At 44.2% G+C, this 18,163-nt stretch overlaps 1 protein-coding gene across 1 annotated transcript in view; it reads right to left on the bottom strand.

The window, feature by feature from the left end:
- Window positions 1-14,247, bottom strand: part of LANCL3 (LanC like family member 3) — a gene marked incomplete at its 5' end in the record, with an annotated part of 33,597 nt that extends 19,350 nt beyond the window's left edge. The window contains one exon of the mRNA XM_082070747.1: window positions 13,702-14,247. Within this exon, the coding sequence (XP_081926873.1) occupies window positions 13,702-14,247 (546 nt within the window). The remainder of the gene's footprint in view (window positions 1-13,701) is intronic.
- Between the last annotated feature and the right edge of the window lie 3,916 nt (window positions 14,248-18,163).

Genomic DNA, 18,163 nt, shown 5'->3' with positions numbered 1-18,163 from the left:
GAATTACCAGGTTAGTGATGAAATCTCAAGGTTATTGCTAAAAAAAGGAAGAGACTATGACCCCTACTGCGACTGTAATTTGCTCAGAGCCCAATTTGGTCTTAAAACCTGTAAGGCTGATGAGAGATAAACACATCCTGCCCTTGCTAGTGGGAAAAGACACGATGCTCAGTTCACTTTTACTCCACAGCAGGCCAGACCCTGCCTGGGGCTGTGTGGGAAAAGCACCTCCAGCAAACTGGGAGAGACTGCAAGAGGGAGAGAGGAGCTAGACAGGACGGGTGGGACACTGGGATGGTGGGACAGTGGGATGTGCTCCCCAGCTGCAGCTTTACAACCTCCTTTGGAGAAGGCAGAGAAGAGTCACAGCAGGTGAGCTTGAGTGCAAAGTGCTGCTGCTGTGGGAGGGCAACGGGAAAGAATTGCATAAATGCCCTGGAGAAAAGTGAGCTCTATAAATCTGCACCAGAGCTCTGTGGATTGTAAGTGATGTAGCCGCTGACTTACGAATTCTGATGTGGCTTATATGCCCCACAACACAGCACTCTCAGGATCTGCATGCCTATCAAAAGATGCCCAGAAGACTCAACGGCACAAACTAGATGACTTGGACACTTAGGCACACCCAGCCTTAGTCAGAAGCAGGGGAAAACTTTGACTACAAAACTTTCAGGTCTTGGCATACAGAGTGGGTTTTAGGCAATGGGAAGGCCTGAAGAATTATGGAGAGTGAATCCATAATGTCTCTACTGCGTAGGCAGTTCAAAATTCCACTGACCTCCTTCATTCCATGTTGTGTTAACCTCTGTCAGGGCTGGTTATGACTTTTCATTTACATTAGCTGTTCGTTCTCACGCAGAATAAATACAAAGAAATGTAACACTAATTTATATTAGAATAAGCATAGAACTCTGATGTACTATCATGTTACATTCAGATGTACAAGCAATAATGCAGCACATCTGCAGATAACACACTAACACTCATGTGAACTACACACACAAGTAACTCAAGCCCTGTCATGTTCAGCTTAGTTGAATCTCGTTTTCTTCCTAGCATAGAGGATAAGTGTTAGAGATAATTCTTCCTGGATACGTGTGCTTGTACTGCTAAAAATAAACATTATTTCAGCTCATTTTTTAATCTCCTGAGTTGTTTTCATACTTTCCCTCTGCCTGCATATGGTATTTGGCACTTGTCTCAGTTTAAAAGCCAAAGTGATTCTCATCCAGTGAGCTGCCTCTTCTGGATCATTAACGAAGATAATAAATAAGGCTGGTTCCTACATCAGTCCTTTATTAGTAGTTACGATTAGCTTTGCTTGTGGTCTTTCAGCCAATTTCAAATCCACAATGTCCCCATCCAAGCCAGCATGAATTACGTTTTCAAGGAAGATTATCTTTGCATCAAAAGCCCTATTCAAATGTGAACAGGGTATTGGCTACTGCTCTTTCATCAGCCACTAATTTTATAATTCTGTTATTTACAACAAGTGATCTTGTTTGCCTCGCAAGACTTCTTTATTCTTCTAAGTCATGCTGCTTTATCTGTTTCATTCTATTATGCAGATATTTAGGAGGCATGTGACATCTAGAAATATGTCTAAGTATTTGCTGCTGAGGAACAATGTGGCTATCTGCAAAATTAGTTAAATGAGGTAAACAACAAAACAGCATCATTCACAGGCTAACAGAAGCATCAATTAGTCACTTCAAATTAGCACCAGCATTGCTTTCAAGCAAAGGTAATTCTAGAGAACTCCATGCTGGCATCATGCCGCTTTTACCTGTGTGATGATCTGCAATTTGTGCCATGCCAATAAGCCACTGAATGAAATATCAACTTAAGCTACAAGAAGAATGCTGACAATGTAATGCAGGAAAACCAGATGAAGGTGATCGAGTCCTCTGAATCACCTGAATTTTACCCTACTCTTAGACTGTGGTAGCAGCCTGATGTAGTAAAAATCCTGGTGATCTGTATGTGACTCCAAGACCCTACCAGGCACACCGACAAAGACAGTTCTGAAGCAAAAGACAGTAACAAAAGAGTTTCCAGTAGCAAACAGTGCCATTAGCATTACCTGGAAATACGCCCACAACTCCAAATACAATTCAAGTCATATACAGAGAGTCACTTAGAATTCAATACTGCCACTTTTCAAGGGCAGAGTAAGAGTCATGAGATTAATCTGAGGAAGTGTGGGATACTGTGCTCTTTAAAATGTACTTTACTTGGTAAGCAATGAATGGGATTACCATCTGTACTCTTCTCCTGGTTAAAAGATTGCCATTTCTTACTACAATAAAATTAGGAAAGTGTTATCAATCTTCCCTTTGCACTACTTATTCTCAGTTGTGACTGTGTATAAACCAAGCATGCTCTGGGAAAAAGAGACTGCTGTGCTAGAAGGCGCAGTTCAGATTATGAGAGTTCAAACCCCACACAGAAAGCAGGAAGAGCGGTAGGAGCCATGAGACAAATCCTACCACCATCACCAGCAATAATAAACAAACATTCACTGCACTTAGCCTTTACCTTGCATTTGAAGATTTCAAAGTGCTCTATAATTAACTAACGTGAGTTACTATTAACTCATGCCACAGATTACGCTGTCGTGTGGCCGCCCTGGGAGCACTCAATGCCATGCTTCTCTTTCACTGGATTTGTCATTTTACATGAGTATTCTCAGCAGCCATACAGAAGGAACTGTGCAAAATGAGACAGGAGGGCCCGGCCAGCTACTTCTGGACCTATGGATGACAACATGTGTTTTCCAAGTACACTTGTTAAGCATGTATTTAAAGTTATTTGCCAGATGCCTTTCTTACCTGTTCTTTGTGCTTAATATTCTGATGCCCTTGGAGTAAAGCAGCTTCACTGCAACAGCCCAGAAGACACAGAAGTCCTCTGATGCCTGTCTTGCAAAATTTGAAAAAGATCTCATAAAAGAAAAAAAACCACACACACAAAACCAAAACAAACAAACAACAACAAAACAAACAAAAAACCCCTACAAAACCAACGAAACAAAAACAAACCAGCCAACCACAACAGAAAAGAACCTCCCTCATAGGCCATGTGCCTGAGGGGTGTCCTGGCTATCTGCAGACAGCAGGGACAATGTTTTATCACCCACACTGGGTAAATCAGCTTACAGAATGGGTTTTGCCTTCTATCCCCCAATGCGTCCTTGGCTCCTCACACGTGATATGTGACAGTGAACTCCCCTCCTCCACTGGCAAACAGCAATCTGTGTGGTTTGATTTTTGTGGGTGCTTAGGAAATAATCTTCCCATAGCTCAGGGGGACAGGTACTTTTAGGGTATTTCTTGTCTTCTTTTAACTGTGGGGTATGGCTGACCTCTAAGGATCACCCAGACATTGTCACTAACAGACACTCTCAGCTCAAGGCACTGAGAAGGCACTAGGCTGCAGCATGCTCTAAGACTGCTTTGTTTTTTTTAAAAAAAATCTTTACATTAAAGATCTTCAGATTGAGAACCTTCCAACTACCTGCAAGAGCCAGGAACAATTTTGTCAACCTTAATACTTAGCTCCTGAGGGAAGATTTTGCCCTTCCCTGACACAGCAAAGATTGACAAGGAGGGATGCAACCGGTGTTTCAGGCTTTGCGGTAGAGCATGTCTCCTTTCGACCATTTAGACTTCAGGCTCTTCCCTGTTGGCAACTGCAGGAGAAAAACCTGCAACCCTCTGCCTTTCCAAGGTATCAGGGGATGTCTGAGGAGGTGAAATAGCATTGTGAGCCTGCTTGTGGGTAAAGAGGCAGATGGAACAGGAATTACTGCAATTTATGGGAATCTCATTTGATTTTTCTGGCTTTCCATGGGTCCTTTCCATGTACTAACACAGGGGTTGTTCAGCCTGGAGAAGAGAAGGCTCAGGGGAGATTTTATCAATGTATATTGACACCTGATGGGAGGAAGTATAAAAGAAAGAACGAGGCTCTTCTCAGCAGTGCTAGTGACAGAAAATTACACTTAAGTATAATGTTTTTTTTACTGTCAGAGTGGCAGAAGACAGGAACAGGTTGCCCAGGGAGTTCACAGAGTGGATCAAGATAATCAAAATCAAGTGGACACAGCCTCAAGCAACCTGCTCTTGCCAGCCCTGCTCTGAGCAGGGGTCCAGAAGTACCATCCAGCCTTGGCCATTCCATGACTCTGACCAAGCCAAACCCAAATGTAACTGAGTATGTCAATACGCTGTTCAGCCAGATGGTGTGGGTTTCACTCCTCTAGAGATATTCATATTCAACTCTGAGTTTGACTCAGCTTACCTGCGTGGTTTTTTAAAAATTTACCTCACAATATTTATTTTACCAAAATAAGCTAGCAGTCCCACAGTGCTTAGATAACAAAATCAAAATAGGAAAAATGCGTTCCCACTATAACTCTGTCTCAGTTTTGTCTTCTGGATATGGAGCAGTTGTATAAGCATTATTGCCAGATATTTTTGCTGGCGTAATAAAAAATGCGTATGTAGGAAAATAGCAGCCTGGCATAAGAAAGCTCATGATTGATTCAGCTCTGCGAGACCAAGAACAAACAAATCAATATTTATTTAAAGAGCCTGAAGGAGTTTGCTTTGCTGTTCTACTACTAAGAATCTTCCCCAAGTTCATATCTGATCAACTTATGTCTGTTCAAATTTAAACAGCTACATGTGGAATGTGTATCTTGGGGTTCATTGCTATTATAACTGTAATTTCGACTAATTAATTGCTGGCTTACCCTTAGAAAACTAAAACTATTAAGTATAACATTAGCCATTTCACGGATGGCAACCTCACCTAGGTGTTCCTTCTCTGGCAGGGGGATTGGACTAGATGATCTTTCGAGGTCCCTTCCAATCCCTAACATTCTGTGATTCTGTGATAGAGATCAGGAGTTAGGTTTACAAAGGAATGAAGTTAAAGCTTCTCATTTTGCATATCACAGCACAGCTTTTGCAGTTCAATACTTCCTTGGCTTTACATGACCCCTACCTACTTCACTTGTTCAGAAGCCTTTCCTAATGAATACCATGTAGCAGCAGCCCATTAAAAGACGGCTGGATAACAGCTGATCAGGAGCTGGATATGAGTCAGTGTCACGCTAGTGTGAGATACAAACACCTTAGCAAGCTGTATAAATAGAAACTGGACCTGGAAGAAACACAAAATTGTCTCTCGACTCAGTTAGAAAAGGCCTGTGCCAGAACCATGTGTCCAGCTTCTGGCACTCTTCAGGAGAGGCTGGAGGGACTCTGGCAGAATGTGATGGGAATGACGAGAGGTGTAGAAAATATGACATGTGGGAAGACTGGAAAGATTAGGATTGTTTGCTTAGAGAAGATTAAGGGTAGAAATTATAGCAGTCTTCAAATATATAAAGAGCTTCTGTAAAGAGGAACAGAATTTCTCACTATTTCTCAATGGACAGGACAAGAAATGTCAAGCTTAAATTACAGCAAGATTCAGGTTAGTCTTTAGGTTAGCCTTTCTAATAGGGAAGCTAACAAAACAGTGTCTCAGACAGCCAAGGCAGACCTCTCAAGGTCCCTACCAGTTCTTTGATTCTAGTAGGGATATCCTTTGATTGTCAGGACCGAGTAGACAAACTGCACAACACTGCCAGTATTCGCAATACTCACCATTTTCCAATTCTGCACCGACCCACTGGCTGAGAGCTACTTTTTCCTGTGCTGCTTCTAAGCCCTGGGCCCACACTCTTTGAAGAGCAGCTTCCATTTCCTTGACACTGAAATCTAAATTTGACCAGCACATCCCCAATTTATAATCCTCAGTCATGTTAACATTGTACCAATGAGGGAACAGAAGTATTCTGTGAAGCAAAACTTCAGTGATGCAAAATAACCGAACACCTTGGGCATCTAGAAGGTGTCACATCTGTCACATTTTCTTCCCCTGGGTGATTAAGTGCTCTCTGACATCCATTCCATCTTGCTCACAATCCACTGCTCTTCAACAAGAAATATTAAGGCATTAAAATGAGGAATTCAGGAATGCTGATCTGCTGCAAAAATAGAGTTACAGTTCTGCTCTCAGGCATCAAAATATACCCATCTGAGAAAGACCAGAAGACTCAGCAACAGCTTGGACTGCTATTACGACACTTCTTGATCATGTTTGCCTGAAATGAAATAGCTATTTCCATTACTTCGCCTTGCTATTCCTAGAAAAATTAACCAGCTCACTATCACTTGAAAATAATCCTACAACATAGATAAGAAATAATTGGTTTTGACAGGGTATTTTCATTGAGCTTTGTTGTAATGGAGTGGACGTAAGGTTACACAACATCACTCGGTGCTTAATCTCATGCTTGTCAGTGGTCAAAGAATTGCATGACAGACACAGAGGCATTTTGACAGACTGTCTTATCAAAAATGGTGACCTGATTGCATATATTGAATTCAGATTTTTTTTTTTTTAAAAGGGAGTGGAATAGGCAAGATGGCTGACAAACCAAACCCCTATTGACAGCAAACACCTTACACTGCACTGCGCTGGGACAGGATGCTCTTGCAGCAGAGCAGGACCACAGATCTTGCCCATTTTAATTGCCCCCCAGATCCTACAGGGCTTCTATACCACTTGGAGGTCAGGCTGGAGGCAGCAGTTTACAGCCTGTCAATAGGGTGGTGGTTGATTAAGATGGTCTGGCTGAATTAACAGAGAGAAGTAGGGTCTATTGATTTAATAGAGGAGAGAGGAAAGAAGAGTTTCTGTATATAGGCGCTGCTAGTTGCGGTGCATAACTGTGCTATGATTTATGTACAAGTCTAATGTTATAACAACGTGCATTAAATGGCTACAGAGAAACTTACAGTTTAATTTTATCCCTCCATTTCAGTGCTGTAATGTGCTGAGGATGTTACACTTTCACTGGTTATTGCTGCTTTCACTGGTTATTGCTGCTAGCCTTGTGCTCTTTTCCTTCTCCCAGGAGCAGCTCAGTCTTACAAATTTCCGCTTATTTAGCCTGGTGCCAAAGTAAGGTTTACTAATGGCATTACCGTTTAGTTTATATATTAATTTATAGTATTATATGCATGTAAAAGGAAAATGGCAGTGTCAGAAGTAGTACAGCAATGTTCATGAAAATGCCCATATTTCTTTCCAGACATCAAGTAGTTATCTCAGTTATTTCTTAGAGGAAGAAAATATGCAATATGAGACATAATGTTGTGCTCTGAATTTGCAAGCACTGAATGTGATGACAGCTATTTTTGTAAGTGTATGATCCTATGCAAATAGAATATGGTGACAGAAGAGTGACAAACAAAAACCAAGCAAAACTTGTAATTTTCTTCAACAGAATGTAGTTCACTCCTCTGTCTGCTCCTTAACCTGTTTTCTCCTTGTCTCTACTCTTCTGTTGAACCTTTATCTTCTAAATTGAGTACATTAGCCACCAAATACACACACCAGTTTGCCAGAGAACCTGATTCTAGTTTTAAATTTCCCCTGCTCCAGGGTCTGTTTCTTTCCTTTTCCCCTTCATCTTTTAATTCTGCTACGCCTCTGCATCCTTCCACTTTTACATTTTGCCAGTAACTTATTCTTTTGCTTTTTTATCATCTTTTTTATTGGCTCCTTTTTTCTCCTCTCTGTTCAGCCACTGTGGAACATCTTTTTTTCCCCATGCCTGCCTTTTTCCCTGCCTTCACACACTCCACCATATATGCATGTGCTACACATGCAATTGTTCTTCCTGTATGTCATCCAGCATTAACTGTGGCTTTTTGTCCTTTGTGACAACCATGCCAAAAAAATCACTATTAGCCTTTGTCATGGAGGAAAACATATATCTCAATATAGCTGTCTGTAGAACCACAGTATTGTAACAAAGTTCTTTGACACATGGAGAGTGCAAAGACACTTGGCATTCCACACCTCTGCTCCCAGCAGGCGAAGGAGCAGTACAGACAAACTCCAAATGATGATGATGAGGAAGATGACTGAATTGACAAAGTTCAAAAGTTAACTTCCAGTATGTGAATTAAAAGCAGTTAGCAGAAGGATGGCAAAGTAGAGATCTATTCTGGATACAAGAGATGCCTCTGGATAAATATATTTCCTTTTTTGTTAAAAACTGATATTATAACATCAGTATTATGGCTTGGGCTGCTTTTTCAGCAAAAAGATGCTGCTGCATAGGCAAACATTCTTCCAAGAGCACAAAGCAGTACAGAGATATGACACTGCTTTTGTATGAAACTGTCTTTTTAGAAGACGATGGCAGATTAATAGCACTCTTCACCTATAAGCTGTTGAAATCTATATTTCTGCAACAGAATATATAATGTATATAGCTAAACTTGCATCAATCAAACCTCCAGTCCTGGGAAGATCCACACCAAAACCTCTGTACTACAGTGCTTTTTACTGGTAGTTAAGCAATACACATGAAATTCAACATTTTCAAACCTAAATTTTCTGCTTTATCCCTACAACTGGATATTGTGTCCACTGTGTTGAACTGAATCCAGGTGGCCATTATCAAGGCTGCTTAAAATGAGATTTGTGTTGCCTTGCTGAAGAGGAACAGAGAAATGCTGAATTATAGACCCAAACTATTTCAGAATGCTTTCTAAAAAAAGCCAGATGTAAATAATTCCCTTTCTTTCACTTTTTACTTTAAAAACTCTCACTGTCAACTCCCAGTTGAAATACATCAATTTAAGCAAATTAACGCAAAATCTAGCCCCTGTGTGCAGTTTGAGAAACCATGCCTAAAAGAATGTACATTTAAAAGAGGCAGGCTAGGATCAACATTTTTATCTTTACTGGTATCTTATTTAAATCCTCCGTGGCAAAAAAAAAAAAAAAAAAAAAGACATCCTGGCTGTGTAGTGGCCTGTGTAAAATGAAATAATGAAATCAGTACAGCTCCAGCTAGCACCATGATATTTGACATTTCAAACACTACAACACTTCAGACAAACTGGCAAAGTCTTCCACAGAGAGCAATGACTTTAATAGGCATAGAGAAGGAATGAAATCTCACCTCAAAGGACAACCTTCCCTTTCAGCTGTAGCTGAGATTAAAAGCCCGACATGGGGAGCCTGTGCTACAGCTCTCGGAGGTGCATCTCTGCTGTGGGTATTTTGCAGACCTGCCTTCCTAAGATCAGTCCATCAAGTGTCTTTCATTAAAAAGATGTTCAGCACAAATACACTTATATCCCACGTTAAAAAATCTCAAATGAAATATGTTCTAGGCAGGACTCAGGAAACTCTTTCCTCTCATGCTTCCTGTTTTTTTTTCTGAGATTGAAAAAACGAAACAGACAAAAATGTGAAGTAACCTACAACAGTATTTAAATATTAGGTGGAGGGAAGACTGAGGAACAAGTAACATCATCTACACATGTCTAAGGAGTTGAAAGAAAACCATTTCATTCATTTTTATCTTCTCTTGCAGAATATTAAGAAATACACTGGCAGGACCTGTCAGGTCTCATGCACTGCACATCAGTATGTTCCACCACCTTTGAAAGCCGGTGCTGCCTCACACTTCCCTTGCTCTGGCACCCAGAAATCACAGAGCAGTGCTGTTTCTGTTTTCCATGTACCAGGCGAAGTTGGTATGCCTGATTTGCAATCTTGTGAGGTACAAGAGAAAAGAGGCTCTGGTGACAGACAGCAGCCAGGGTAAGCATGGTTTTTAGCAGGGCCTGACACTCAGTGGAGTCCTGCTAGGAAGACCATTGCCCTTTCTGGGCATCCTATAACAGAATAACATCAGAATTATGCCCTCCCTGAGACAGGAGAGCAACCTCAGAAATACACACCAAATCATGACATCACATTTGTTGCAAAGGGAAATTGAGATGCCCCTCTGCCACGGAGACAGAAAGCTTCACCATGTAATGGCATGAAAGAGCCCAAAGTCTGACAGAAAGCTTCACCATGTAATGGCATGAAAGAGCCCAAAGTCTCTGCAGGCTCACAAGTAACCCCAGGGGCTCAGCCCCTGAGGGACTGGTTTGGACATGCTGCAGGCACAGTGTGTGGGTCCAGCCTGCCAGCACTACAACTGCAGGCAAGGGTCTCTTGTGGTATTCCCAATGTCTTTCAAAAACCACATTCTCTAATGAAACCACAGCATCAGGCAGTCATGCAAAACACTGTCCTGCCCCCTGCATGGTACACAGTCATCCAATGCTGTATTTTCTTCTGCAACTCAGAGCTTGTGCAAGTCAGTCAAGTCCATGGATCCATCCAATTATTATAAGGAAACCTGGGCTGTACTAAAAGGTTGTAACATCTTCACAGATGGTGATGCAAGAAGCCACCTGAAATTCTGTACCTTCTCCTCTGTCATCTGACAGCTACATTGCTAGAATGAAGTGCAACTACCGAGACACGGTATGTTCCAACAACCACGAAATGGAACAGAAACATCACTGAGAAAAAATGAGGAGAGGGTAAAATACCACCCAAACAGGGGGCTGGAACCACCATTTTAATGGTGTCTTGCACAAGCAAATACAGACCAAGTGAAAAGAATTAAAAACAGGACTGACCGATTTCCACAAGAACACATAGTAAACCGACACTACAAGCATCAGAAAAAAAGAGGTACCTGAAGAAGACAGAACAGAAGCAAAATTTCCCCTGAACAGCAGTTAAGGACAGCTAACTTACAGGTACCTTATTTATCTGTACCTTACACAAACAACACATTGTTTCTGCCACGACAATATTTTACTCATCTCTGCCTGGGAAGCACTGACTATAATGCCATGGAAATTAAGGAAAGGATGAAAACAAACATATTTCCTAATGCATGGCACATCATGAAAGTCAGATCCTGTTAAGCCCTGGCTGTTGAAGTAATCCTTACTCATGCAAAAACTCCAAATTAATTCACCAGGGGAAAATGCTGCATTAGCCTAAAACTCTGAAAACCAGCTGAATGCAAATGCCTTCTTCATATGAGGTCAACATTGTTCAACAGACTGGATCCTTCAGGACAGTCCATTAACTTTCTGAAGAACATGTGAAGCTTTCAAACACTGAGACTCTTTAGTAAGAAACTCAAGCATTAGGGCACAGCAGCTGAGCTAAATCGGGGTTTACTGAAATAAAGCAGTTTCCTTCCTTCCCTGCCTGAAGAAGACAAAACCAAACCAAAACCACAAATTGTAAAATGTGCTCAAAGAGCGTTTCTTCAAGGGCAAGCAATTTCTTGTATGTAGGTCACCATTTGACTTCTTCAGAGGAAAAAATAACCATACGGGCAGCAGCAGCTGTATTTCAATTTAAGGAATGGATTTCACTTTGTGCTGGAAATGCACAGCATCCTCAAAAAAAAAAAAACAAAACAAAAAAACAAAAGTGGGAAACAAGAAAACATGCTGCAATGAGCCATGTGAGACTGTGCACAATCAAATTACAGGAGGTAGCATTTTCCAGTGGTTCGAATCACAAGACATTGCTTCTATTCTGGGCTGTACCTGGCTTACCGTTTGACCTTGGGTAATAAATTACACACACTCTTTCTGGGCATCCCTTTCTTCATTTGTAAAAAGATGCAGGGTCTAGTCTGGCAATGTACTAATTAAAATAATTCTGTATCAGAGTGGGAACATTTATCAATGGATCCAAATTTCGCTCAAGCACGAATACACATAGACTAGAGATCATTACCATTTGCTCCAATAAGAAGCAAAATATTTTAACTAAAAGGTTTTTCTTTAATTAAATTAAAAATAAAAGTTGGTTTTATTAATACTTAACAGTTTAGATTATTTTGATTTATTTCTTGTACTATACATTTAAAATTACAATGTGGTGTCGGAATAAATAATACTAAGGAAGGATGTTAGCTTGCCAATTAAACATCAGCAAGGGGACACAGAATATGTTTCATTGGCAAAATAAGCCCTTCTGTGATTGTACTTAACCCACTTGCTAAATAGATTCCATAATAAGTGCATACCTGTGCTCATCTATGGGGCTGTTTAACTCTTTAGAGTTGTGTAAAGTATAAATTTTGTGCAAGCAAGCAAGCAGAGAGGATAGTTTCCCCCCTGCCTGTCAGTGGTGACTGCACCTACTCTTGAAACTGTTCAGTGATTGCTCTCAAGGATGCAAGACAAACAGATGAAGGAATTAAATGAAGCAGTAGAGTCTGAGGTGCCACCTCATTCAGCCGGTATGTTTCGACACCATCACAAGCACTGACATGGGTACTAGACACACTCCCCCAGTGCAGACTGAACTAATGGGGATGGCTTATTGCTCTGTGACGAACCTTCCCCACAGGCTAGCACTGAACTTAGGATGGTGATGCATTTACAAAACTTTTCTCGCATAGGAAATGCTGTCAGAACAAAAGGTTTGGTAATGTTTTGGTCACAAATAACATAAGCATTTTTCTGGTTATGACTGTTAGACAATCCTATACAAAGAAACAGCACGTATGGTATGCTAGTTTAAATGCTTAGTGCTGTAAAAATTTTCGTTCAAGGCAATCAAAACATTCAACTGACTTAACATTCTTCTTGCCTTCTCTTGATACCCTGGAGTCTCCTGAGTCCTCCATTAAATGAATTTCCTTGAACTCTGATTGCAGTGACTGGTATTGGATGGGGCAGAGCCATTTGTTTTTACATCATTTATTTACTTGTAATAGTTGCTTCCTCTCCCAGGAGGAAAGAAAGCCAGAAGCATATGAACTTGCAAATCAGTGATTAACGGAGGAAATATAGATTGGACTTGACAAGAGGACAGGAACAAAAATCTAACAAATGCCTGCACTGACCACATAGTAACAAACACCACAACAAACTGAATCAATTGCATTAATTATTATGCTGTAGTCAGTGGAAGCTCTGAATGACATGTAAACACTGACAATGACAATATCCTAGGGTAAAGTCCCGACTACTGAAACCAATGGCACACCAAACCATAATCACATTTTATGCTTCCAAAAAAGAAAACAGCTCTTGTTCATGAAAAGCACCAAAATACATGACCAGATTTCCAAAAATCTATCAGCTTTTGTGGGCTGGGGTTAGTAAAACTAAGTGCCTCTAAAATCTGGTTCCTTGCTTGCAAATTATAATACAGCACCACTTATAATAATAAGGTCCCTTACTCCGTTTTACCCAACTTTATTCCCTTTCTTACCCACTTCATTTTATGGAAATATTCTTGAATAGCCTAGGCTGGCTCCCGTTAAACAACTCACCACCTGGCTACCAGGAACTGATGCTCTAGGCAAGCCCGGGTGAGGGATGCAGCACCCTGTTCCCGGGGCTCTGCCCCAGCAGCGGGACCGCATCCTACACGCCCTGTGCCCCCCAATCCCGCTTGCAAAAGACGCATCTTTTATGTCAGGAGAGGAGCGCTGCGGAGGAACAGCTACTAGAGAAAGCCTTCCCGGGGGTCTTCCTGAACCGGTTGGGTTTTGTTTTGTTTTGTTTTTGGGGGGGAGAGGGGAGGCTGTGGGGTTTGGGGTTTTTTTTGGTGAGAGCCCCGGCGCCGGTGCATTCCCCTCCATCGCGGAGCAGAGGCGAGGGCACTGTCCCGCCTCGGCAGCAGCCCGGGGTGCCAGCCCGCGGAATCGCTGCCAGCTCCCAGGGGCCGCGCCGACGGCGGTACCGGTCCCCCGGCGGATGACCCGCCGCCCCCCACCCCGCCCGCTGCCGCCCTTACCTCCATGCCTAGCCGCTGCTTCAGCACCAGGGCGGCGCACAGGTATCCGGCGCGGCCGACGAAGAGCTCGTCGGAGCCGCACTCGAGGAAGGAGAGCGGGGCGCAGACCTCGCTCAGCTCGCGGAACTTGCCCAGCGGCCGGGCGAAGTCGGGCAGCCCCAGAGCGCGATAGACCAGCGCCGCCACCGCGTACACCCCTGCGCCGCCCAGCAAGAAGGCGGCGCGGGTGTCCGCGTCGGCCTCGCCGCCGCCCTCCTGGTAGCGCAGGCAGGCGTCCACGACGCGGCGGGCGGCCCGCAGGTAGGCCTCCCGCGACGGCGCGAACAGCGGGCACTGCGCGACGTGGTACAGCATGTAGGCCACGCCGGCCACGCCGCCGTACAGCCCGCCCTGGCAGCCGCGGGGGCCGCCCAGGGGCGGCAGCTCCCGCAGGATCCGCTCGATGGTGGCCGTCACCAGCGGCACCGTCGCCTCCCTGTCCGGCGCCGCCGCCGGGCTGCCCGGGTAGTCATCGAAGCGGTTGGCGAAGCAGCGCTGGCTCTCCATGCCCGAGCCGGCGCGGCGCTCTGCGCAGCGGGGAGCGGCGGGAGCGAGCGAGCGAGCGGGGAGCTGCCGGGGGAGGGGGCGGAGGGAGCGGGAGGAGGGAGCGCGGGAGAGGCGGGAGGGAGCGGGAGAGGCGGGAAGGGGGCGCCCCCGCAGCCGCCCACCGGTGCGCGTGAGGGGCGGCGGGCGAGGCGTCCGCTGCCGAACCGCCGAAAGCGGAGGTGGGGGCGAACCCGGCCGGTCGGCTCGGCTCTGCCGAGGACGGGTCTGCCACAGGGCGGCCGCTGCGTCCCCCACCCCGGGGCGGAGCGGCCGCCGCTGCCCCCTCAGCGCCCCTCGGTGCAGGGGCCGGAGGCCGCCGCCCCACCTGAGCTCAGGGAGCGTTTCTCAAGTGGCCGCCGGGCTGTGGAAGAGATGAGGGTGACTGACCGGATCTCCAGAGCGCTAAGCGGAGCCGTGGGCGAGGCCGGCCCGGTGCCGGTGTCCGGCTCGTCCTGCCGGGGGTGTTCTTTCTTCCCATATCGAAGGCCGTGCTGCGCCTTTGCCCGACCCATCTGCAAATCCCTGAGGAAAACGGGTTTATGGTGCTTTTTATCCTCTCCCGCCCCGCCGGTGCCGGAGGATTTGGCTCAAGGCTGAGTGCCGGGTCTGCAGGAGAGATGCAGGGCCGGGAAGGGTGTCCAGAGGGCTGCTGGGTTATTCCTGGCTGGGGAACAGCCCCTCGGGGGCTGCTGCAGCCAACGCTGAAGGATGTAGACAAATCCAAAGGAGGGCAGCCCGGGGACAATTTACATAGAAAGCTAAGCAACCCCAGCAGACCAGGAATGGCACAAGGCCATCTTTGGCCCCTTTCCTTCATGCATGAGCCAAGTAGAGCTTATGAGGAACAGAAAATTTAGGCCACTGAATAGATGCCCAGTTAAAAGAAAGGGGGAAAAAATGAAGCAGATACTAGGAGCAACTCTTATCTGATATAAATACGCAGCTGTTACATGTGCCCCTGATGATGAGAACTGGTGCAGCATAAGCAAATTTATCATTAAAGACCCATGACTTATGGTTACCTGGTGGCTTCTGGTACTTTCTCTGGAGATGAAGTCTCTGTAATTGAGGGTTTCCTCAAAGGAGGGTGGAAGGACCAGCTTGCTGGAGACGTCAGCAGCTGGCACAGCAGTAGCAAGAGTCAAAGCACTGTCCTTTGAACACTGAAAAATCTTTCTAGAGTTGTGGCTGGCTTTTCTCTGCTTCGTGCTGGCTGCCTGTTTCAGCCCTCATTCTGCCTCCCATTCAAAGTACTTTCAACTCCATGCAGCTCCTTGCCAGCACTTTCACACCCTCTTTTTCCTTCCTTCCTTCCTTCCTTCCTTCCTTCCTTCCTTCCTTCCTTCCTTCCTTCCTTCCTTCCTTCCTTCCTTCCTTCCTTCCTTCCTTCCTTCCTTCCTTCCTTCCTTCCTTCCTTCCTTCCTTCCTTCCTTCCTTCCTTCCTTCCTTCCTTCCTTCCTTCCTTCCTTCCTTCCTTCCTTCCTTCCTTCCTTCCTTCCTTTTTTCATGATCTGCTCTGAAATGTTTGTTTCCACCCTCCACTTTTGGTTTCTACACTTTCCTTTAGTTCATTTTACCATGTTTATGTACATTCCAGGTACCACCTACTAGTCTATGTTTGTACAGTGTTCCTTAAAGCTCCATTTTTTCGCTTATTCACAACTATACTGTGTGTGGTTTCTACTGCACAGATCTTGGTGATCTAGAGCATTGAAAATGTTAAAATGCCCTATCAATGCATAGGACATCCCATTCATATATTATTTTCTGTCATAAGCTGTTTTCCGTAAGACCTTTGATAGAGTTCAGGGTGTAGCTAAGGGTTTTCCAGCATAATTTCTGTTGGTTGTAGAGAAATGTATTCATTAAGTGCTCTTTTAAGTGAAAATTTGGGAGGTTTATTTTTCATTCTGACACCACTGATTCAGTTTTTTGTGGATGCTTGCTTCATTTTTTCAATTATTTTTTTCAGATTAAAAGAGCTTGTATTTCGCTTCAGTCTTTTGGGGCAGGAGGTGTCTCAGACACTTCCTGCTATTGATGTGAAGGAATCCTGTCACTGGAGGTGCTTGTCTCCTCGCACTGGAAGTGACCGACCAAGTGACTTTCAGCAAAGGCTTTAAGAAAACTATTGAATTTACAGGAAAATCAGTTGGATTAGCAACACTTTTCTTTACAAGGGTCAAATAAGACAGCTACATTATTTTTTAAAAAGGAGTCAGTAATGATGTGCCAAAAAGTGACATCTTCTGTACTCTTGAGAGTCTTCTGACAAAGAAAAGAGTGCTTAGCCACTGTAGGGTTCGCAGATGTCATGTAGCAATCAGCAAGAAATGAGGATGACAGCTTCTGCTCTCTTTCATATAAGAATATTAAACCACAAAAGCCAAAAGGAGGAGTAAAGAAAAATTACACATATGCTTTTTATGGCTGTATAATTAAAAAAAAAAAAAAAGAAGTCTTAAACTGCTCATGTTTTCATCTATAAAAGTTTCATACTTTTAGACAGGATGTGTTCTGTATCTTTTTCACTCAACGAGGCATAGATGCTGTTCTGATAGGAATGGAAGGTAAGTCAGGGTGATTCTCAGATGTAGCCCATATATATCTCATCAGATCATTGAGGTTTGCTCTTGTTTTGGGTCCCAGAGTAAGTGTGGGCCTCCAGTGTATGGCTTCAGCTTGTGAAAAATGTTGATTCCTCCCTCTTGCCCCTCTGCACTGCTGCAGCTCCCTGGTTTCTGCTCACTGGGCATGCCATGCCTCCTCTTTGGCTCTGTACATCTGACAAAATTACTGATTATACAAGCGAAGAATATGCTGGTGTGGTGGGTGGATGTAATGGGGGAGGAGGGAGCTGAAGCCTCAAAGCTGTTTCTTCTGTTGTAGTAAATCCATCATTATAGAACTTATATTCTGGAGATATGCCTGTTGCATATTGATAAAATGTAGAACCATGGAATAATTCAGGTTGGGAGTGACCTTAGGAGGTCATCTAGTCCAACCTGTGCTAACTACTTATTGGTGTACTTGTTTGTGTATGCTTGTTCACTTCTACTTGTTTAAGGGAATTTGTGCCATCTGATATTTCCAACAGAGCACAGTAGTCTGTCCTCAGTTGTAGTGCTGGGACTGGAGGCATCTCCTAACAAATGTCTCATGGGTTAGTCTATAATTTGTCTTGTGTACCTTTTACTGATGTGACAATTCAGTGTGTCTACAGGATTTTGGGGTACCCACATGGTTGCCAGTTTCATTCCGACCCTGTCTTCCACATCTCTCCTGAGCCAAAGGTGAAACATTGGGCTCCCATACACAGGCTGAGCTTCAGTAACAGGAGTGTATTTAGTGGTGTGAATGCATTAGCAGGGTTGTGCTAGAGAGTCTTCAGACTGGTTTGAGCACACCAACTGTTAAATTCAAAATTAGTTCCCACCATATGTATTAAAATCAGCCATCAGTAACCCTTACTGCCCTGTGCTGCTGTTCCCTCCCCGAAGAGCTTTGCAGCTGCAGGTCGCTTTGCAGCTGGCTCCTCTTCCTGCCTTTTTGGGCTCTGCCCTGGGAATCCATACTCCTAAACAAGTGGCTCTGGGGTTTATAGGGTCACCTCTGTCTCTGCCCTGTAATCAATTTGTGTTTGATAGGCAGTTGGCCCTTGGATGTTTGGCAGAAGGGAAGCAACTAGGGAGAGGTATTTCGTGTCTGCATGAGAAAATAAGTACTTGTATTCCCCAAGTGCCCTTCGTCTACCTTCCTGCCACGGGTTCCTGAAGAGGAAATTGTCACTCTGCACTGCAGAGACCATGCCAGCAGCCAAAATATGGAGGAGTCTGACCAGGAGTCATACAGTGGAGGCAGCCCTGAGGATTTCATA

This window comes from Streptopelia decaocto, assembly GCF_964273445.1.
Source record: "Streptopelia decaocto genome assembly, chromosome: 1".
Taxonomy (NCBI): domain Eukaryota; kingdom Metazoa; phylum Chordata; class Aves; order Columbiformes; family Columbidae; genus Streptopelia; species Streptopelia decaocto.
The sequence above is the reverse complement of the archived record's forward strand: the minus strand, read 5'-3'. Positions and strand labels throughout refer to the sequence as shown.